This window comes from Habropoda laboriosa, unplaced genomic scaffold (assembly GCF_001263275.1).
Source record: "Habropoda laboriosa isolate 0110345459 unplaced genomic scaffold, ASM126327v1 scaffold92, whole genome shotgun sequence".
Taxonomy (NCBI): domain Eukaryota; kingdom Metazoa; phylum Arthropoda; class Insecta; order Hymenoptera; family Apidae; genus Habropoda; species Habropoda laboriosa.
In genome coordinates, this window is record NW_017100268.1 from 3376609 (window position 1) to 3399491 (window position 22883).

At 44.6% G+C, this 22883-nt stretch overlaps 2 protein-coding genes across 2 annotated transcripts in view; one reads left to right on the forward strand and one right to left on the reverse strand.

The window, feature by feature from the left end:
• Positions 1-6953: 6953 nt before the first annotated feature.
• LOC108573419 (laccase-1-like) lies at positions 6954-14092 on the forward strand. Its single transcript, XM_017935860.1, has 10 exons — positions 6954-6972; positions 9653-10010; positions 10608-10892; positions 10983-11256; positions 11544-11748; positions 11843-12027; positions 12574-12769; positions 12944-13156; positions 13448-13678; positions 13784-14092. Exons 1-10 carry the CDS (start codon positions 6954-6956, stop codon positions 13954-13956), a joined length of 2139 nt encoding a protein of 712 aa, XP_017791349.1. The 3' UTR covers positions 13957-14092.
• Positions 14093-18050: 3958 nt separating this feature from the next.
• LOC108573436 overlaps positions 18051-22883 on the reverse strand; it is a 25980-nt gene continuing 21147 nt past the window's right edge. Inside the window, exons 2-9 of the mRNA XM_017935885.1 lie at positions 21807-22043; positions 21252-21364; positions 20993-21102; positions 20787-20865; positions 20436-20575; positions 19961-20107; positions 19503-19725; positions 18051-18909 (exon numbers count right to left, since the gene is read on the reverse strand). Coding sequence (XP_017791374.1) covers positions 18711-18909; positions 19503-19725; positions 19961-20107; positions 20436-20575; positions 20787-20865; positions 20993-21102; positions 21252-21364; positions 21807-22043 — 1248 coding nt within the window. The 3' untranslated portion in view covers positions 18051-18710. The remainder of the gene's footprint in view (positions 18910-19502; positions 19726-19960; positions 20108-20435; positions 20576-20786; positions 20866-20992; positions 21103-21251; positions 21365-21806; positions 22044-22883) is intronic.

Here is a 22883-nt window from a genome sequence, read left to right on the forward strand (position 1 = left end):
CTACCAGTCGTAGATCGTTTTATTTCACTACTTGGTTAATTATCACGTTGATTAGATGTTGATTTTGAGAAACGGCCTAAGCGAGAAAGTCGTTTAACGTGAAATTTACGACGAGAAAAAGAACGAATCACGTTTTACACAAGGTGGAACAATAATTTAATCGTCTAATTGTGCGGGAAATAATTTTCCTGATCGTAATCGGTACGTAATAAAACGAAATCGTAATACCATCACGCAACTCGTGTTTTATTCCGCTCTCACTTCCTTGCACAGGCTCCCCTATCCGTGAATATTCTCTTCGTTAGCAGCTCCGGTTTCACGATCTTCGTCTACCGCGATCGTCGTTGGGAATAATTCGCGATTGACGGATAAATTGATATCGAATATGCGGTCTGGTGAAAATCGAAAGGAATATTGTTACGCGAACGTGATGGCTGTCCTTCAAATAACAACCACCTACAAGAGCGTAGAAAATGTGAAAACGGTAAATGTTGATATACACAGGGATCTATCGTGACTCAACTGTTATTAATTACTCTTCATTCAACTTTCCATTTTTTTCCTTTTTATTCTCGTCAGTCACATGGGTTCACACTTGGCTGTGTAATATTGAGACACGACACGCCTCTGCCGTCGATATATCTAAAAGAGCATGTTTAATGTCTTGTTAGTTCCACACGAGTAAAACGTGTACGGTTGCGTATACCGTGTTCTGTAATCTAATTAAAGGTTAGACACAGTTCGAAACATATTCCGCGCATCGGTTCTCTCCGTTTCGTTCAAGTGCCACGGCAAAGTTCAATCGCATACCGCAGGAGAAGGACAGAACTTGGATTCGTGACAGGATCGACATCTTGACATTTACGCGTTGGTCCCGTTTCGCGGTTTCCTTTGTCCCTGTTAGATCACAGTTCTCCCGTCTTGTTCACCGACGGATCTTTCTCTCGAGCGTGTGAAATCGATCGATCGTGAATTCACCGGTGGTGGAGGGAACAAAGGGCGTGCATGTGAATTTGAACAATGTTCGGAGCATGCTTGGGAATCGTCGAAACCGCGCCCCCTAAAAAAGAAGCGGGAAAAAAAATGGGCGGAATGAACGCACGCGTGAAAGAAAAAGTGTCAGGTCGAATGAGAAATTACGGTACGTCGACGTGACGCGAAGGAAGAGAAACGTAAAAGCAAGATGTTAATGCGACACGAGAGGGTTTGGCTGTTCGCCGAATCGTCTGTTCGTTTGACAGGGACTTAATAAGATGGCGAGTGTACGAAAGGGGAGACATCGTTATGCACGATATTGACCCGGAAACGAAAGTGAAAGATCGAAGAAAGTGCATCACGAGAGGGAACAGCGTTCCCCTTTCTCGTTTCAAATATCCTTTTGCATCCATCCCGGTGATTTCGATCGAAATTTCGATGTTCGAAATTGCCGGGTAATTACCATCCTCCTCTTGCACCCGCTACTTTCCCCTTTTTTCCCCAGTACGAGCGGGCTGTAACATAAATAATCCCGTTAACGAGTACTTGTAATTGCCGGATTATCGAGGTCTCGAATATTTGCCGCGTGACTACTGAAGAACGAATCTCGACGCGATTCCCTGACCCACGTCACGTCAGCGTGAAATCTCGACGTTCTCATTTACGACACGCCTGACAAGCAAGTTCTGCGGATGCAAATTAGAATTGTGGAATTTCTCGGGGTACCTTAATGCAATCTGTTCCAGAAACTTGTTTCGCATCCTTTAGAATAAGAAGATCGTACACTCAATCCGTGATAAAATTTTATTTCACACGGTTCGGTTTCGCACTTTCTTGCGGCATTAACAGTCGTACAAAATCGCGAAATAGAGGATTTTCGTGTGATCATTTAAATTTTTTTCGCCACTGTGAATCGGTGAGAAAGGATTTAGTTTCGATTTGGGGAACTTTGATTCGTCCCGAGACAGTGTCACTAAGAATACACTACCCTTAACACTTTATAAGCTACACGTTCGTATAAATCTCTCACGACTACGAATCGTTGAGGAAGAATCTAACCCAAATTTGCAGAATTTCTATTTACTAATTAATCTCAAAGAGTATACCACCCCTAACCCTTTGTAATTCAACGTGTCTTAGAAGTTACGTTTTATTTCTTTATTCCCATCCTAACGCATTCCATCGCTATCCAACGCGTTTCTAACAATTACCAACTCGTGCATCTCTTATAAAAATATAAAATTGCAACGAACCCTGACTATTCTTCTCGCGAACGTAGAGAAATCGGCTCGCAGACGTTAAATCCGACTGGTACAAATCCTTGCATCAATCCACCGCGCACACGTTCATAAATTCCCCCGAAATCCACGTCGCGGTCGCATCTTTCTCCCGATGCAATTCCATTTTTCCCGCGATCATCCGTCTTTCCTTACGCAAGCGTATTTTTGCGTCAGCCGCGTAGGTGACGTTTCTCCTATGGGGACGAAGAAATTGCCCGGCTTATTACACAGCCGCATTGTTCGCGGTCCCCTGTCGCTACATAGGAACTGGCCCGTCACATTGCTTCATCGCACTGTCATCGTAAAAAAGCATCCGCGTGACAGGGTTTTCACGTAGAGGCGACGTAGGTGGACTCTCTAAACCCGATTCGCGAGCCTACCATAAGCACACGGTGGTATTATGTAAACTCGCGTTACCTCGCGCTCCGTTGCGTTACGTAAAACCTATGAAAATTATATAATGAAACGCGATCCGCGGGACGTTGGATAATGACACATCAAACTAGGGAGATCCGATAATTTTGACAAGTCGCTCGACCGTTTCCCAACTGTCGTTTCAGACACATCTCGCGGGATCTCGCGCGACTTTGACGCGTTTCCGTTAACAGAAAAAACTCATTCCATCAAGATCTCCTACCTCCTGCTGTCTCTCGCGTTTCCGAATCAGATTCTCGGAGATCGTTGTACGCGTGAATTTATTCACGCTTTCTACTTTTACCCCCTCGTAAATGTCCTCGTATATTCGCCATTATTGGCCGAGCATCGCCGTTCGTAGAACGGAATGCACCGACGATAATCTCACCTCGGATACAATGCGCGCTTTCGACAATTGCTCTACTACGATTCGAACCTTACTATCCGCGAGATTATCGTAACGCTGATCCTGTTAATTTTAGTGCTTTACTTTCCTTTTCGTTTTCGTCTCGGAGTGTATATCGCGTAGAACTTTACTTCAATGGTCACACAGCTATGCAACAATGCAACAATCGAGGAAGTGAATCGACGAAGCTGCGAAAGATACTTAGGCGCAACGGATATGAACGCGTAGAACTTTACTTCAATGGTCACACAGCTATGCAACAATCGAGGAAGTGAATCGACGAAGCTGCGAAAGATACTTAGGCGCAACGGATATGAAGATTTTCTGAATCGGGTCGCGGTAAGAATCCAGAGATTTACCGAATCTCTGACAGAGATAAATTGTAAATCTGCACGTTTTTTCTCGGCCAGCCTGCTCGGAGAAGGTTAGGTAATCCCGATGGTTTACGAAATTGCCACGGAATGGCAGAAGTGCAAAAAACTAGCTTCACTCATGTTCTTGTCTACTTTATGGACCCGTTTTTTCGCCAACGGTGGCTCATTGTGATTCAGAGCGTCGATTACTAAAATACCATTACGACAGACGTTCTTTTCCGATCGTTTCTTTTGTTGTTCCATTTGGACCCCGGTTCGATCGGTACCAGTCGACAACCCACGATTTCCTGCAGTCTTGTACGAAACGAAATTCAAGGAAATATACGTGAAATACGGTAATTATCGGAACGACCAGTGATCCACGAATTTCACGTAATACAGAACCGTTCGAGTTCCTTAAATGAATTATCGGAACGACCAGTGATCCACGAATTTCACGTAATACAGAACCGTTCGAGTTCCTTAAACAGTTTCCAAATCGGTCGAATCGTCGTTTGAACTTTGTTGGAAGGAACCCACGAGGTCCTGGAGAAATTTCTCGAACGATCGCCGTGAACTTTTACGCGGAAACGTTGCGAAACGCGTCGATCGAGTAGCGATTTGCATACACTTTAGGAGAAATGTCAGCTGAGACACTCTGTAGATGCGGGAAAGAACCATTGGAAATGATATAAAATTTACCGTGTAGGTTAACGACTCGTGATTTATCCACCAATCACATCTGTTATCTCGTTTCGTGGAATCGCGATTGTCGAAAGAAGGAAAAGAAGAAAGAAAGGGGTGGGAAAATTCGTTTCGTTCCTCTTGTTTTCTCCTTTCCAGCGAGAATTCCCGATGCAAGATTTTTCCGAGCGTGCTCCGCGCAAAAGTCACGGTACACTTTAGACAAATGGGAGCTTTCAAGCCTGGTACGCGCCGGCTCAAAGCTTTGTAGGCGCACGACGCCAGTGTCTGGTGGAAAAAATTCGCATACCAAGCGAGCGGCATAATTCATCCACGAAGAATTTTTACGTCACGATGTCTGTTCGGTGCAGGGTCGTAAATAATGCACGCCTATGCCGGTCGCGGACGAGGCCGACCGCCTGGCGTGCGACCGGATAGAATGGTGAATTACAATACTATAACCCTTTAAGCATAATGTCTATAGTTGTACAGGGTAGTTAAATATTGAAAAGCAGTTCTCTCTCTCTCTCTGGTATCGGTGAGTTCGCTTCGTCAAGTCGACGCACCGAGAGCTGATCGCAAAATCCAATCGTAAATATTAAAATTGCGCTCGGCGAAAGAATTTTTCCTAACCTAATTTCCTCCGGTAACTACCGACGATAAAACATTATATGTTTTTCTTGCGTAACTAGCGTTATTAATAGAGGATTTTATTGGATTTTTCCCGAGTAACCTAATTTCGCGGGATAACTAGCGGCACGAAGAGATTATGCGTTTCTTGCATAATAATTACAAGAGTGTTCGTGAAACATGACGAGCAGAATTTCCCAGAAATTCAACGTTTTTCCGATACTTTCTCCACTTTCGTTTTGCAGCACTTTTCGCGGTGAAATTCTGCTACCAGACTCGAGAAAAATTGCGAGTTTTCCCAGATTCTTCCTGCGCAATCTCACGTGATACTGATGGTTGCAGCAACGAACGAATACGGCGAAATAAGTGTACCTAGTTTCTAGTTTTCATCGGGAGAACGTTATTCTAGATCAGCATTCTAGCAGTTGTAGCCGCGGCTAGTTTGATTCCGAACGCTCGCTACGCAATCCGAAATTCCACCGCGATTTTTTCAATGACCCTGCACGCGTGATACTTTCCGCGTGACAAAACCGGTTCACGGAACGTCGCCGTGTTTGCGTAGGAAATTGATCGGTACCTTGTTTGTTCATTTACGCGGAAGATTGCAGACGGACATTCGCGAGATTTGTGAAACCTTGGCGAGGCCACGTTGATAGAATTTCTTTCCTCGAAACGACGAACAACGACAATTAACCGAAAAACAGCTAGCAATGAAAGTTTCACAAAAGCAATTTCGCATGAACCGTGCAACCGAAATGAAATCGTAACTAGCTCGTGCCAGAATCGAGGCGAAATTCCAAAACTAAAAATGAAAGAAACGATAAATTTGCTAATACGAAGGCGTGTATGCCATAATTGGCAGTTGGAGGAGCCGCGGGCCGTGGCTCAGATCGACGGTTGTGAAAACCGCTCGCAGGAATCACTCGAGCGTCGCGATAATTAAGGGGAAAATACAGCGTGAGCGAGCCACTAAGGTGACCATCAAATTAATCGTGGTCTCTAGCTCGCGTGTGGTTCTCATACTTGGACGCACACCTTGTACCTTGCAGCCGTCATAATTAATGAGTTAATCGCTCTTTGTGCTTGCTGCTAATTATCTCATTGAGTAATGATACGGTGGAAGTTATTTTCAAAGGCGAGACGACTTTTTTTCTCTACTCCGGATTCTTTTTCACCGTGTCCTCCACAGAGTGTATCTCTCGTTGCACAACTAAAAGTCGCGTTGGTTATCTCGCGCGAGGGTCACGAGGTGAAAGATAACCTAACGATAACGTCCCCTACCTTGACTCTCGAGGATTCGCGTCCGTGCTCGAGCGCAATTTCTCTCTTTGCCTCGCATACTTTCGTAGCCGGGCAAGGCGCACGGTCGAGATAAACGATCGTTTTTAGATCTATGAATGCGCATTAGAAGTCGGTAGCGTGTTTTAATCGCAGGCCATTTTTCCTTATAAACCGAGACGGAACTTTTACACGCGCGACGAGAAACACCGCCGGAGAGAGTTTGCTTTCTTCGTGGTACGGTTAGGTATTCACGTGTTGTATTTGTCGGTAACGAATGGCGTTGGTACGACATTAAGTGTTACATTGTACGTAAGATGTATAATATTGTACTTTACCGTGTTGCCATCCTGTCGATTACGTCGTTTATAGTTATGAAGTGTCGTAACGATGAAACGTGTATTTACGCCGTTGTAAATAACGATAGGTGTATCGTTTGTACGCTGTTAATTATCGAAATTTGCTATCTTGTACCGGTTTCATTGTGGCGTTTCTTACGTGTGCACGAGGTTATTATAACGCGGAGAAAAAGGACAAATATCTTTCAGGTCATCGCACGATTTCTTAGTTTCCTCGTTCATCGTGTTCTCTTTACGTTGTATCACGATCGTGCCGGAAAAACATAAACTCTGCCGGCGTTTATGAAGGACGGGTTTTCAACCGTATCCAGCGAGACCTCCTTCCCTAATTTCTATTCCGAGCGGATTCCGGTGGAATTCAGCAGTTCAGACGTGCAAAGTCGACTGTTCGAATTTACCTTACCAGGTTCGAACTTTCTAATTCAACGTCAAACTTTCACATTGAAATTTCCAAATAAGAAAGGGGTGGGAAAATTCGTTTCGTTCCTCTTGTTTTCTCCTTTCCAGCGAGAATTCCCGATGCAAGATTTTTCCAAGCGTGCTCCGCGCAAAAGTCACGGTACACTTTAGACAAATGGGAGCTTTCAAGCCTGGTACGCGCCGGCTCAAAGCTTTGTAGGCGCACGACGCCAGTGTCTGGTGGAAAAAATTCGCATACCAAGCGAGCGGCATAATTCATCCACGAAGAATTTTTACGTCACGATGTCTGTTCGGTGCAGGGTCGTAAATAATGCACGCCTATGCCGGTCGCGGACGAGGCCGACCGCCTGGCGTGCGACCGGATAGAATGGTGAATTACAATACTATAACCCTTTAAGCATAATGTCTATAGTTGTACAGGGTAGTTAAATATTGAAAAGCAGTTCTCTCTCTCTCTCTGGTATCGGTGAGTTCGCTTCGTCAAGTCGACGCACCGAGAGCTGATCGCAAAATCCAATCGTAAATATTAAAATTGCGCTCGGCGAAAGAATTTTTCCTAACCTAATTTCCTCCGGTAACTACCGACGATAAAACATTATATGTTTTTCTTGCGTAACTAGCGTTATTAATAGAGGATTTTATTGGATTTTTCCCGAGTAACCTAATTTCGCGGGATAACTAGCGGCACGAAGAGATTATGCGTTTCTTGCATAATAATTACAAGAGTGTTCGTGAAACATGACGAGCAGAATTTCCCAGAAATTCAACGTTTTTCCGATACTTTCTCCACTTTCGTTTTGCAGCACTTTTCGCGGTGAAATTCTGCTACCAGACTCGAGAAAAATTGCGAGTTTTCCCAGATTCTTCCTGCGCAATCTCACGTGATACTGATGGTTGCAGCAACGAACGAATACGGCGAAATAAGTGTACCTAGTTTCTAGTTTTCATCGGGAGAACGTTATTCTAGATCAGCATTCTAGCAGTTGTAGCCGCGGCTAGTTTGATTCCGAACGCTCGCTACGCAATCCGAAATTCCACCGCGATTTTTTCAATGACCCTGCACGCGTGATACTTTCCGCGTGACAAAACCGGTTCACGGAACGTCGCCGTGTTTGCGTAGGAAATTGATCGGTACCTTGTTTGTTCATTTACGCGGAAGATTGCAGACGGACATTCGCGAGATTTGTGAAACCTTGGCGAGGCCACGTTGATAGAATTTCTTTCCTCGAAACGACGAACAACGACAATTAACCGAAAAACAGCTAGCAATGAAAGTTTCACAAAAGCAATTTCGCATGAACCGTGCAACCGAAATGAAATCGTAACTAGCTCGTGCCAGAATCGAGGCGAAATTCCAAAACTAAAAATGAAAGAAACGATAAATTTGCTAATACGAAGGCGTGTATGCCATAATTGGCAGTTGGAGGAGCCGCGGGCCGTGGCTCAGATCGACGGTTGTGAAAACCGCTCGCAGGAATCACTCGAGCGTCGCGATAATTAAGGGGAAAATACAGCGTGAGCGAGCCACTAAGGTGACCATCAAATTAATCGTGGTCTCTAGCTCGCGTGTGGTTCTCATACTTGGACGCACACCTTGTACCTTGCAGCCGTCATAATTAATGAGTTAATCGCTCTTTGTGCTTGCTGCTAATTATCTCATTGAGTAATGATACGGTGGAAGTTATTTTCAAAGGCGAGACGACTTTTTTTCTCTACTCCGGATTCTTTTTCACCGTGTCCTCCACAGAGTGTATCTCTCGTTGCACAACTAAAAGTCGCGTTGGTTATCTCGCGCGAGGGTCACGAGGTGAAAGATAACCTAACGATAACGTCCCCTACCTTGACTCTCGAGGATTCGCGTCCGTGCTCGAGCGCAATTTCTCTCTTTGCCTCGCATACTTTCGTAGCCGGGCAAGGCGCACGGTCGAGATAAACGATCGTTTTTAGATCTATGAATGCGCATTAGAAGTCGGTAGCGTGTTTTAATCGCAGGCCATTTTTCCTTATAAACCGAGACGGAACTTTTACACGCGCGACGAGAAACACCGCCGGAGAGAGTTTGCTTTCTTCGTGGTACGGTTAGGTATTCACGTGTTGTATTTGTCGGTAACGAATGGCGTTGGTACGACATTAAGTGTTACATTGTACGTAAGATGTATAATATTGTACTTTACCGTGTTGCCATCCTGTCGATTACGTCGTTTATAGTTATGAAGTGTCGTAACGATGAAACGTGTATTTACGCCGTTGTAAATAACGATAGGTGTATCGTTTGTACGCTGTTAATTATCGAAATTTGCTATCTTGTACCGGTTTCATTGTGGCGTTTCTTACGTGTGCACGAGGTTATTATAACGCGGAGAAAAAGGACAAATATCTTTCAGGTCATCGCACGATTTCTTAGTTTCCTCGTTCATCGTGTTCTCTTTACGTTGTATCACGATCGTGCCGGAAAAACATAAACTCTGCCGGCGTTTATGAAGGACGGGTTTTCAACCGTATCCAGCGAGACCTCCTTCCCTAATTTCTATTCCGAGCGGATTCCGGTGGAATTCAGCAGTTCAGACGTGCAAAGTCGACTGTTCGAATTTACCTTACCAGGTTCGAACTTTCTAATTCAACGTCAAACTTTCACATTGAAATTTCCAAATGTCCAAATTGCCAAATTCGATTTCTTGAATTAACACTTTCAGATTTAATTTTTAGATTCAAGGGTTCAGATTCAAGCACTGGAATTCAAATTTTCAGATTGAACCACCGAAATAAAAATTTTCAAATTCAGATTTCCACGTTTAAATCGAAGTTCAATTCAGGCATTAGTAATCACCTTAACGGCTTGTCTTTTAATTGCAGATGTAGTCTCCGACCAGACGCCAGCGTCTTCCTTCTGGACGCCCACCATCAAGACAGGCAACATATTCACGGACGACACGAACTTTTTCCCATCGAGCCACGGCCTGGTGCAAACTCACCCGTCTGCCAATGTATTCCGAAGCGGCTTTGGAGGAATCGACAATCTTGGTAGTCGAGGGGCGACTGTCAGGCCACCGAGGACGAGACCCCTTGATTACAGTGAACGTGCCACGGCTGAATTGCGTCGAAATCCAGCGCTTTCCTCCCCTGACGAATGCGCCAGAGCCTGTCGCGAAAATGAACCACCCAGGATATGCTACTATCACTTCACCCTTGAGTATTACACCGTTCTTGGGGCGTGAGTATTATGTTTACTCGAGGAATAACTTTTCCAACGAATTTTCCATCCTTCGCAAACGAATTCCTTTTTAAACGTTCCATTTGTAACAGAGAAGTTGCAAATGTACAGCTGGTGGAAGAAATGTAGCGAGGTCCTAAATTGAAGCATTAACGTCGTTTGTGAATTCATATTTATGCTCGACAGTAATTTCCATATTGGTGAAAATTAACCCTTTGCAATCGAGTGGCGATTGAGATGCGACAACAAATAATTGTCACTTGGTGAATAAATAAACAAGACAGAGAGAAGATCTACGGATCCCCATAAGTAAAACAGAGAATACGTCGAATATTGAAATAAAATAGTATACTTAATTTCTACGCTAATTTTAAAAATTTTCAAAGAAGATCGAATTCAGTGCAAAGGGTTAAGCCGCAGAAAAATTTTTTCAAAGATGCTACAATTTCCAGAACCAATTACATAGATCTATCTCCCTCGAGCAGCTGTTTTAACTCTCGAATTAGCACACTTTGATGCCTAACAAATTTTACGATCTCACTACGCCGCTTCCACCGACAATACCAATTCATAACGCGATCTTTCCACGATCGATAGAGCATGTCAAATATGTACCCCGAACGCGACGAACGTCGTCTGGAGCGACTGCCAGTGTGTCTTAGCAGACGGTGTAGAACGAGGTATCCTCACAGCGAACAGAATGGTACCTGGTCCAAGTATTCAAGTCTGTCAGGGTGATAAGGTGGTAATCGACGTGGAAAATCATATCGAAGGTATGGAGGTAACCATTCACTGGCACGGTATATGGCAAAGGGGAACTCAATACTACGACGGTGTACCGTTCGTGACTCAATGTCCCATTCAAGAAGGGAGTACATTCAGGTATAATTAAGAGAGGAAAATTATTCGATGAAATTTCATTCGAAAACTTATCCTTCGATTCTTTTCACAACGTGCACGCACGTAACACAGGTATCAGTGGATGGCTGGAAACGAGGGTACGCACTTCTGGCACGCTCACACCGGATTACAGAAGATAGACGGCCTATACGGAAGTATCGTGATACGTCAACCGCCGAGTAAAGATCCTAACAGCCATCTTTACGACTACGATCTGACTACTCACGTCGTCCTACTCAGCGATTGGTTCCACGAGAACGCGGCTGAACGTTTCCCAGGTCGTCTGGCGGTGAACACTGGCCAAGCACCTGAAAGTGTGTTGATCAACGGAAAAGGACAATTCAGGGTATGGATCTCTTCCTCGTACGACCTCGTTTCATCCTTCGCCATCCTTAACGAACGACCTGTAATAAATTTAATCACCACCACTCGATCCCTTTTTCCTCGTCCACTTTCTCCCTTTCGTCGTGTCCGTTATTAAAGCACGTCACCTGAAAAAGATACAGATTAACTCTCCCCTCTCGAATTTCCTTCTCCCGTCGTTCGAAGGAATGTCGAAAAATCGAAAGATCTACTGCCATAAACCAGACACATGCGCACACGAGGCACTGGAGAACCCGTTTCTGTCCACAGGATCCAAACACCGGTTTCATGACGAACACACCGCTCGAAGTGTTCACCATAACTCCTGGTCGTCGTTATCGTTTCCGAATGATCAACTCCTTCGGATCAGTTTGCCCATCTCAGATCACGTTCGAAGGTCACTCTCTAACCGTGATCGCGACCGACGGAGAAGCTGTGCAACCGGTAACAGTAGACACGATCATCTCGTTCTCCGGTAAGATTGAATTTTTCACCTCGCCTCTTATCGTCGCGCACGTTTTAATTGGTCGTAAAAGTGAAATGCTGACCCCGATGATGTTACTACACAGGCGAGCGATACGACTTCGTAATAAACGCGGATCAACCGGTCGGCGCTTATTGGATTCAGGTCCGCGCGTTAGGCGAATGCGGTATCCCTCGTGCACAACAGTTGGCCATACTGCGTTACGCTCGTGGACCGTATCAACCTACTACCACAGCGCCCACTTACGATTTTGGTCTTCCGCAGGGTGTTGTAAGTATAGCAATTGCACGACGCTTTTTTCACTCCGTTTTATGTACCCGAAGCGATCTCCCTCGCCGAATAGAGGAAGAGAGAGAGAAAGTCGCTCGAGAGTTTTTGGCTTAATTACGGTGTCGTCTGGAGGGAAGTGCCGCTAGTCGGTCGTTTTAAAAGCGAATGTCAGGCTGAATGAAATTAAAGTGTCCTTAGTTGGTGTTTTACCACCGGCTCGGATATTTCGGATTTGGAATGTCGTTAGTTGTGTCCGCAGAGTGTTCCTCACTTGCGTGAAGTGCGTTTAAAAACGAAGGAGGAGAAGTGGAACTCTTGAGAGATTTAACGGCGCGCAAGTGATGGAAACGAGAGGAAATAAGATTTTCTCGTTGAAGCTTGAAGATCGCGATACAGGTGTTGAGGAAAGCGTGAAAATGCGTTACAAATTATCGCAATCTCTCGGGAGCGAGAGATTACACGATCTTTCAACAGATGAGGTCTCCGTAATCTCTCGGAAGGGATGAATTAACGAACGAAGCCACATGGATGTTACGACGTTTTCAGGTACTGAATCCCCTGGACGCGATTTGCAATCGCGAGCGCGTGGACGCGATTTGCGTGAGCCAGCTGAAGAATTCACGTCAGATCGATCAAGGAATTCTCCAACAGCGTCCAGACGTGAAAATATTCCTGCCATTCCGTTTCCTCTTCTACAGGCCAGAAGAAGTCTTCCAACCACAGACGTATAATCGATTCTTGGGTAAGCGTGCCTCGAACTGCCTTCGTATAGAACGTCCTGCTACTGGTTTCTTTCCAAAGGATAGCTTCTTTTTCTTACGATCTGTCGTAAGGAGTCATTACCATTGAATCTATTAAACGAAACTGTACCGTGTGCTCGAAACGTTCGTTCGTCATCTAACGTTGCATTTTCCAGTCGCTCCGACCGGAGATCATGTAATCTCTCTCGTCGATGAAATCTCGTTCACATTTCCGCCGGCGCCTCCGCTTTCGCAAATCGACGACATCCCGCCCGAGCAATTTTGCAACGGGGACAACAGGCCTGCCGACTGCGGGGCTAACTGCATGTGCACTCATCAGGTCGATATACCTTACAACGCTGTCGTCGAAGTGGTCCTCGTCGACGAAGGTACGATCCTCCATTTGGGGAAGCTTTTCAGTTAAAAATCGAAAGACAAGGGCAACTTTTCGGTGGGAACATTACACCGTATTCAAGGGCTCGTCGAACGTAATTTTGAGGATGTTTGTTGGGATATAAGCTATGTGCCATTTTACGAGATATTTAGAAATAACGGATGAGACGAGAGTGAGATAGGATCTAAACGATAGGTCTAAACGTTCAGATGCGGAGAAAGGCCGTCCATTTTATCACGGGAAGCTTGTTTCTTTTTCCAACGTAGGTTTTATTAATTGTTTACAGTCCAACAGCCAAATCTCTCGCATCCATTCCACTTGCACGGCTACGCGTTCAACGTGATCGGTATCGGCCGTTCTCCAGACAAGAACGTGAAGAAGATCAATCTGAAACACGCGTTGGATCTCGATAAGAGGGGTTTGCTAAATCGACAGTTCAATCTGCCACCTGCCAAGGACACTATTGCGGTGCCGAACAACGGCTACGTCATTTTCCGGTTCCGTGCGGACAATCCTGGTAAGCCAGGCTGAGCAACGCCTCTTTCGTGCGCTTTTAATCGAAACACCGGTTAAACGAGCCGTAACAACGTACGCTCTCTTATAATCGTTTCCCATTTTCCAGGATATTGGCTGGTCCATTGTCACTTCCTCTTCCATATACTCATCGGTATGAATTTGATACTTCACGTTGGAACGCACGCCGATTTACCACCGATACCGCCGAATTTCCCGAGATGCGGCGATCATCTACCACCTATCACGCCACCGTCGATGTCGTTAGGCTCGTTTCACTGATCGATCCTGACGGAAGCGAGAGATCAGAGGCGGTCCAAAGCATACACGATATTTCTTAGCGTATTCCTGTAAAGTAGTCAGTATGCTGTAGCGAATCGATTTCGTAAATCTTCCTCTTGTCGGGTCGTTCGTCGGAGAGACGCAAAGGGGGACAGAGAATGAACGAGAAAGAGAGTGTGTAAGAGAGACAAATATTCGTGATCCTCGAAAGGCGAGGACGGCGGAAAGAAGAAAAGAAATTCGTACGGAAGAAAGGAGCTAAGCAAGGAAAAGTTTTAATCGGATGCAGCTTTTGGTGCCGTAAACAGCGAGAGACGGTAACGACTCCCACTGGCTGGCAAATAGTCGATATTTATTACGTCCTAGATGCTTCATGCTACTTGTACGCGTGATCCCTGATCACCTTTAAACTTCAGGTGACTTCACCGCGTGATATTTCGCTTATTAGAGGAGCTGTCGAGAGAGCAAGCGTGACGCGGTACAGAAAGCGGAGAAGGGCAAATTGTTGTCGCGTAGGTGAGCCCGCGGAGAACGTTACTAACATTTTGTAACTGTGTAAATAATGTAGAAAAATAGTCGTTACATATTTTAACGAGATTATTAACAGTGCGTTTTTTTGGTGGGTTGAAAGTAGCGCGCGAAGAGAACACGTATATATTATATCTGCGAGACAATGCGCGACGAGGTAGAAGAAAAAGGGAACTTCCGTCGTGAAAATGGTTCTTGGATCCGTGGTGGTGATCGTTAAAGGAAATGCTGTTTAAGGAAACTCGGTCCGTTCGATCCAGATGATCGCGACCTGCTCCCTTAAGTGTGGCGTAGTCGAGAAGAGATATAAGGCGCGCGATATACGAACGACGAAACGCTTTGCTGGATCGAATCCAGGTTCCTAAAGTGGCCTTAGTTAGGGAGGAAAATTCGTGCTCGTAACCGGAGCACGCGGCTTCCATTTTTGTCCTTGTCAGCCTTTTCAAGTAGCGCAATTAGGGTTATATACGGAGGAAAAAAACACGTACACACAAGCATACACACACACACACACACACACAGAGGAAACTTCTTAGGTATTACGCAATACGTGGAGGAAAGATAATATAGAGAAGAAGAGTATTCGTAGAGGATTAGGGTAATGGAAGAAGGAAAAGCTTCCGTTCGGTATATTCTATCGACCACGTCGTCCATTTTCCTTTTTCCCTAGAGATACGTTCGTTATTTATTTGATGACACACCGCGAAATTTCACATTGCTTCCATTTATTTTACACGAAATATTCTTTCATTATCGACGTAATCCTCTCTGCAACGCGACGGGGTTAATTGGTCGTCGCGGAATTATATAGTTTCTACGTTTATTTAATGGTGCCTCGAGTTTTCTTCTTCCAGCAGTGGAGAGGGAAGCATGGTTAAAGCAGAAAACAAAAAAGAGAAAACAACAGTTACTCGCAACTCACAGTTACAACGCTTGATGACCGTTGAGCGATCGCGACGCGGTGCGAACTCTCTGTGCGTCACCGCGTCGCGATATTCGCCTATTCTTTTCTCTTCCTTCTTTTTTCTTCTCTTTCTGTAGATAAAAAACCCCTCTGGTTCACTTGGCTGAGTACAATCAACGGGTGGGACCATTAAAACACGAAATACTCAATCGCGACGCAGCGCGGTCCGAGCGGACTGTTAACAGCCGGTGCTAACGAGGCGAGCAAAGGTCCGCCTTGTATCCGCTACGAGGCGTGTCGTTTTCTTGTTTCCGTGGAAGAGACGTCCTCTCGCCGTGGTTTATGCCCCGTAGATTTATGGCGGGAAAGGAACGAGAAACCGAAGGAACGTTCATTTCGGTGTATTGCCGGATGATAAAACCCGTGTGTACGCTAATTGTCGGTTAGAAACCAGCCAGATTTTCGCGCTCGCGTGGATCCGCCAGGGCAGCTTTGGATTATCCTCGGAGCAACGTCTGTGGACGCTACCTTGTTCGTACGTTGCCTCCGTCGCTCGGAGATGAAGGATTTTCGAGGCCGAAGTAGAACGTACCTGCCGTTAGTCAGACGTTCGTAAAGCCGAAGCGCTAATTTATTTGTAAAGATTCCTCGTTCCACCGACGGAAAACAGTATCGATTGTTGTCTTCGATACGGTTCGATCGATCATTCTTCTTAACATTCATTGAACGAATTCTTTATCCTACTCCTTTTTTACTAACTTATTTATCCAATTTCGATGTAGAATCCAACGATGGTAGACCTGTCATCGAGGATTGTCGTTAAATTGCAATCTCGTCCTTTCTTTTCTTTTTTATCATGCGTGAAAACTTTACTCAATCGAGGTATATACTAGTTTGCATGAAATTAACAAGATCGAACATCGTAATAATTATTTACGCGACGAAACGACTAATAGATTCAACCGGTAATCGTCCACATGGAGAGATGAGTTTTCGTGTTTTTGTACAGGTAGTATTTAAGCGATCAATTCGCGCCTATACTCCGTTATCAGATAAAGATGTACATTTAATAATAAATTTGTTTTTAAAAGCTCGACTATCTCGTCATTTCTGCTGCGTCGTTTTTCTTCGTTTCTTTTTTTTTTTGTCGCGTAGCGCGACGAGACATTGACCCAACTTTCTTAAAAAAAAAAAAAAAGGAAAGAAAAGCCGAGGACAATGACCATACGAGAAACTAGAATGCTGTTATCATTAACGTTAACAAGTTCCGTGCTAAATGAAGTTGCAACAGTAGCGGTACTCAGACTCGCTCAATTAAGCCAGAGGAAAGCAGCGCGTTTAAGCCGGACATGTGATCTTTTCCGAGTAATTAACGGCGTAAGAGTGAAAGGTACACGCAGGTATTTGTATCTTTGAAAAAAAGCTGTTCTTTACTTCAATTCCATAGTAAATCCTTGGAAAATACCCTGTATTCTACTTGAAACAGTTTGCAACGCGAAATAAAGACTATATTTTCCCTGTTTTCCTTTTTCTCTCCAATTCAATTCAAAGAGAAAGACGATTTATCGCGTGGAAATTTGAAATCACCGATGACGTGTACGAAGTACGAGTGAAAATGTTGTTCGTGCTTTTAATTGCAGTTGATTCGCGTATGCGATTTGTCCTCGAGCGAAGTATTTAGTATGACAGAGCGAATAATGTGCGTGCGTCTTTACGTGACAAGACGTATTCATGAACAACAGGTATGGAACACACCCTAACGGCCATGGTCGCACATTTTTACTGATAATTTCATCTTGCGAACGCGCTCAGATTTAATTACAGAATAACTGCATCTCTAATATCTCGAAACGGCTGATTTTCCTGGTAAAGTGGTCGAGTCACGCGATCCACCTCTTTCATTCTGGCGTTCATTCACTTCTGGGCTTGTGAACGATACGCGAATTAAGAGTTTACTTAACTTTCTTTAATTATCAATCCACGAGAAATAATATTTTGAAAGTGATGGTTGCATTGGTTTTTAACTTGAAACTTTTTGGAAAAATTCGAAAAATCACAATACTTAACGGAATGTTAAAATTGTGGGTTCAGGTTGAATAAAAGCTTGTCACGATTTTTCCAAAATTTTACTATATTTAAAGGGGCATGTACTTGTGACTCGTTGAACATTGAGTGTTTCATTGAGCTGTTACAGAAAAGGACTCTCGTCTACGGTAGAACATAGTGACTCTCTAGATATATTCCTTGCTCCTGTCATTCCCTAGAATCCACAAACGTTTCTTCGTTTTTTGTACAAACTATCGAAATTTTGTTCGTTGCACGTTGACACTTTCTAGTTGGACGGTATAAAAGAACGGCGCACACATACATGTATCGCGAGAGAACGAACGAACGAACGAACGTTTCTAAATGTCGCCTGGTCACAAACGATGATGTTATCTGATCAATGAATTTATGTACAAAAGCGTTCGTCTGATTCCACTTAATTATGCACGATAATACGCAACGTTGTAAAAAATGATTCTAAGTACCTAGGTTTATGACTATCATATGATACATATACGATCTAGCTGCAGAACCTTCTCTCAAATACTAACATCGAACGAAACGGATTGCGATATCTCGACGTGTAAGATACACCGTTTCGTTGAAAAAAAGAAAAGAAGAAAATTCGTATCGAAAAATTTAACAATTTCATCTTCCTCGGGTTTCCTGCCTCCTCGAAGTAGAAAGTAAAGAAACAATCGTGTCGGTAGTCGAACATTGGTAGAAAAATACACATTAGGGCAGGAATTTCGGACCATTCTATGTATGTTATATATTAGTAGTAACTATTGAGGACGTATCAAGCTACGGTGGTCGATCATTGACGCGAAATAAATTCCTCAAACGACGAAGTACAGGTTGAACTTCGTTAAACCTTGGAACGCCGGAGGCCGGGTCAACTTTGACCCGACATTCAGGTGTCTCTCGTTTCCTTGAATTATTTCTCGTCGCAATATATTTGTTTAATTTGGAAGAAAGGAATATGACTTCCCTTGCGCAGGAAAGCGATTTTAGCTATGGGTCATTTTTGACCCGGCATCTCCGTGAATTCTCCGTGAGCTATTCATAACTTCCTTTCGAGTCAAGGATCGACTAATCGTCTACTGTTTCGGTATTCGTGTAGTTTGTCTTGGAACAGTGTGAGCAACGATTCTGTCGAATCGAAATACCCGTTACTTGCGATCGCGTGGTTAGCTTGATTTTCGAATTGCGTTCAAGGACGTTAATGAAAATATAATAGTTCTATTTGTTGTTGGTTAGGTAGCCGTCGAGCGTGTTATTTTCCAGAATAATGCGAGCCGATGTTCGACGGAGGCCCTCTATGATGATGATGATGCTTCTGGCCTGGTCCAGAGTATCTACTGCCAGGTCTGGAATGAACTATGGCGTAATGATCGCTGTTGGTCGATATCGACCTGGTGGAATTCATGGTCGATCCTCCTGAGGCGTATCCTTGCTTTCCATTCAAGGAGTACCTAGACAGAGAGAGAGAGAGAGAGAGAGAGAACGATTAATTCGAGCATTCTAAAAATAATTAACAATACGTCGTTAGGTTGATTACGCGCGGTGAAAGAGAGTAGAATAAGAGTCGCTTTGAATACAAAGTGAATAATTTAAGGTAGTAGCGATACTAGCCGACCGATGAATTATATATGGTAGCTGAACCTTTTAATCATTCTAATCTAATACACATTATCGTAATTAATTAAAGAGCACAGGTATTCGTTCGGTTCACTTGCGCGAGCCCATATTCATTATCTCGCTCGAGCAAGCCTACTAATCAATCCTAAGAATTCTCCGGCTTGGCTGCCGCATTTCAATCAGTTCGAAGCACGCACATTCCTAGAATCCTCCTTTTCTAAACATCTCAACTACCCTTTACAGTTTCGAACGAAGAGGAGGAAAAAGGGCGAGAGAGTGAAAAAAAGAAGCGAATCTCTCTCGTTTCCAGGGTAATTACAAGTTTCGTGGAATCTCGAGGAATCTCCGAGCCGATGCCTGGCGTACGAACGTCAAGAGAGGAGGAAGAAAAGAAAAGAAAAAAAGAAGGGAATAAATAGAATGAAACCTCGAGCCGTATTGGGAGCCGTGCCAGCTACGATACGGATCGTAGTCCTCGATAATCGATGGCTCTTTCTCGATAATGTCGGTCCTGGTGCAGCTGCAGGTCATTGCCGAGCAGAGGAATATATTGATTATCAGCATGATGAGGAACAAAATGCCGAGAGCTACCGCCAGCCACAACAGCCATAACGGGTGCACGCTGCCATCTTCGTACAGTGTTTGCACGGCTGGAAAACAAGCGGTTTGTTAACTCTTAAGACACAGTTGGCGGGACTTAATCGTTGAAATGGAGAGGAATCTTCGCGTGCAGGCTAATTAATTCAACGAGATAAAGAGAGGGAGAGGAAGGGAGAGGAAAAAAGATTTCGAAGGAGGTATAAGTTTAATCACGGTGTATCATGGAGTAGCAGGAAGTAGAGAAGAGGTTAGCCAGTATGAAAAGTACTGTGCGGAGATATTTACATGGCGTTTGACCAGGGTCAAGAACGAACACGCTCGTGCCCGCTAGAAGCACTCCTTCCTCGCCGCTCACGCTTTGCCCATTAATTAAGGACGCTCCCTTTATTTCTTCCTCGTTATCGCCTTCGCAAACGGGGATACCGCAGCTTCCTGGTGGAAAAAGAAGATAAACCGTTTTACTGTTTCGCTCTTCGCCTGTGTTATCTCTGGGTTTGTCGCGTGGTGTATACCGTTCGACGTGTCACTGTGAAAACGTGTGTGAATCGGGAAATTTCTCTTTCGGCGCCCGACGATGGAAGATGTGGCGGGCAAGGTGATATAAAACGTATCGTTGGAGAGATAAGTTCGTCGTAACACGTCACCGTGGTGGAAAACTTTCGAGGGGAACATGTTAATTGGTCTGGTGGAGTTGAACGGCACTGTGTAACCCAGATTCGACCCAGGTCGTAATTGGAAATCATTCAGCGAATCAGTTTACCTCTGCACACAGCGATGTCGCATTGAAAATGCACCTGTGGACTGTCGGGGAACCGGAACATCGAGAACAATGTCGCATCCGCCAGTCCCGTGTTCCGATCGTAGATGAATTTCGTCATGACCCGAGCCTTTACGGGACACCTTTGTCATGGAAAAGCGAGCGTTACGCAATCGGTTATGATATCAGTGCCGGCGATGATGAGGCGGTCGGTGTGTAAAATTCATATTTAAATTCGCAAATTCACCGTTTCGTGTTTAATTGAATCGACGCGACAGAAGGTACACGCGATATATATGTGTTAATTTCGACAAATCAGAGAGCTCAGAGAGTAATAAAGAAAATTGAACGTACCCTTTGTCGTCTATCAGCTGTACGCTGGTGTTTCGTTTGTTGAACGCGAAACACGATTTCACTTTGATTCCGTACATTCCTGCAAACGAGAAAGATCGATGAGAGCGCGTCAGCGAGGCCGCGCGTGAACGCGTTTCACGCGCGCTCGTTAATTCCAATTAAACGTTAAGGGGTGAAACCCGGTGTGAGAGACGCTGCGTACGAACCATCTGGTCGCGAGATCTCTGCACGCAATGTGTAGTTGTGACCATAAATAGCCTCTTGCACTTTGTGGCCTCCGTCCAAAAGGCGCAACGATACCAGCGAGGTCTCGTTCCTGAGCAGAGAAATTATCGTGCTGTTGCGATATTAACCTCTCTCTCTCTCTCTCACACACACACACACACAGACAGACATGTATACACTTTGTAGAACCGCGGTGATTTCACGAGATACGGGCTAATATTAATAAACTGTTATATGTACTTGGCATTTTTGAATCCAGCTTTTCCGCACGTGATCACGTAGAATTTATCGTCCGCCAGTTCCAGGGTCTTGTGTATCCTCACCGCGATGGGGATGGAGCGTTCCTCGGTGTCCTGCAAGAATTACACAGGGATTAAGGGGGATATTTGTTGGCCGGCGCGTTAAATGGAGGCTGACGTTTGAAATAGAGGAAATTACAAGGGTAGAATATACCGTCCCATTGTGACGGTAGAGGAGATGAAACGATAAGTGAGATCATACAGGATGTTTCATAGCGTACTGGGCGTCAAGGGTGAATTTAGAAGACAAAAGTAATTAAGCGGTTCTCTTATCTGACCTTATTTCCGATCTACCCAAGCGTTTACGTTTCAGTAATTAGCGTTCTCTTTTTTTTTCCATTCAAGAAATGTAAATATCTTTATCGTATTTTTTTTTTCTCGTTTCAGTTGTAACCTGCTTATTGTACGTGTTAAAAATTTGTACTTCACAGTTTTTCGACTGCTTTTTCCCCAGTCTCTAGGATGTAATTGATGAAACGGTAGGAATTGTACTTACGTTGTTCACCAAGACACCGCAGTAATCCGGAGATCCTTTAGGCGCGAGTAGATTAATGGCTAGAGTGGCGTGTGTAGAGCCATTTCCGGGCGCCATGCACTGCGGCGTCCGAAAATCTCTGGCGTGAACAGCTCCGACGAAACTCTGATTCAGATTCACTCGTATCGTCATGTGTCCGGCCTTGCATGTCGCTGTAACCGTCGGTTGAAACTCGGTGTCCAATAATTGGCCGGCGACCTGTGATCGAATAAGAGCCACACTTCAACTACAATTCGAACCAGGTAAACCAACTGATAGGAGTTCGAAAATAATCGTGCTCGTTAGGGTACGAAAGTTCGTTCGATCGGGTGAACGTGAAGCAACATGCTTGCTGCGTTCCAATTTCTACCGTGTACATACGTAGAACGCATCGAGATTAAACATCGAACGCGCACGAAACAACGAATATTCAAATAAGCGTATACCGGTGAAGTTCGATTCTCTACTTTCGCGCAGAGAGCATAATCTGCACGCATCCTAACCAGAGGTATCAACAGTTGGATCATGAGAATCGAAGAGGGAGAGAGAGGGGGGAGAAAAATGGACCGGGTCGCAATTAATATTAACATAGCCGTCTAATTAGTCTGCCAGGTTTAATTATACACGGTTAATTGCCCCTTGCCCTTAAAAGCGCGCATACCAGCCACCATCGTCCTTCGTTCGTCTCGCGGCTATAAATTATTTAATTAATTACGACCATGGACGAGGGAAGAAGTACTCTCGTGACTCTGTGGTATACCATCTTCAGGACTTGGCTAACTTAGCTAACGTTCACTGGAGAACGAGGGAAATTCGTTGGATTTTTCGCGTTATCCTGTCGCTGCCGAGGAAGGCTCGACGGACAAGCAAGCGGCCCGTAACGAAAGTCCAGTGATATTTTCTCGGACCAATCGGTAAGTTAATGTCCAAGTAAACTTGGACCGGTCTGGGCGGTAGCTATCGACCCACGCTAACTTTCAATTTCATGTGGCCGGACCGCTTCGCCAACCACGGATATGGCAGATGCTTGTGTTATACGTACACGTGTGTATACACGAT

Bases quoted from the DNA above. Each gene is read 5' to 3' on its own strand.
- LOC108573419 (XM_017935860.1), top strand. The intron at 11,257-11,543 runs GTATGGATCTCT...TTCTGTCCACAG, and splicing joins ACGGAAAAGGACAATTCAGG to GATCCAAACACCGGTTTCAT. The intron at 12,770-12,943 runs GTAAGCGTGCCT...TGCATTTTCCAG, and splicing joins GACGTATAATCGATTCTTGG to TCGCTCCGACCGGAGATCAT.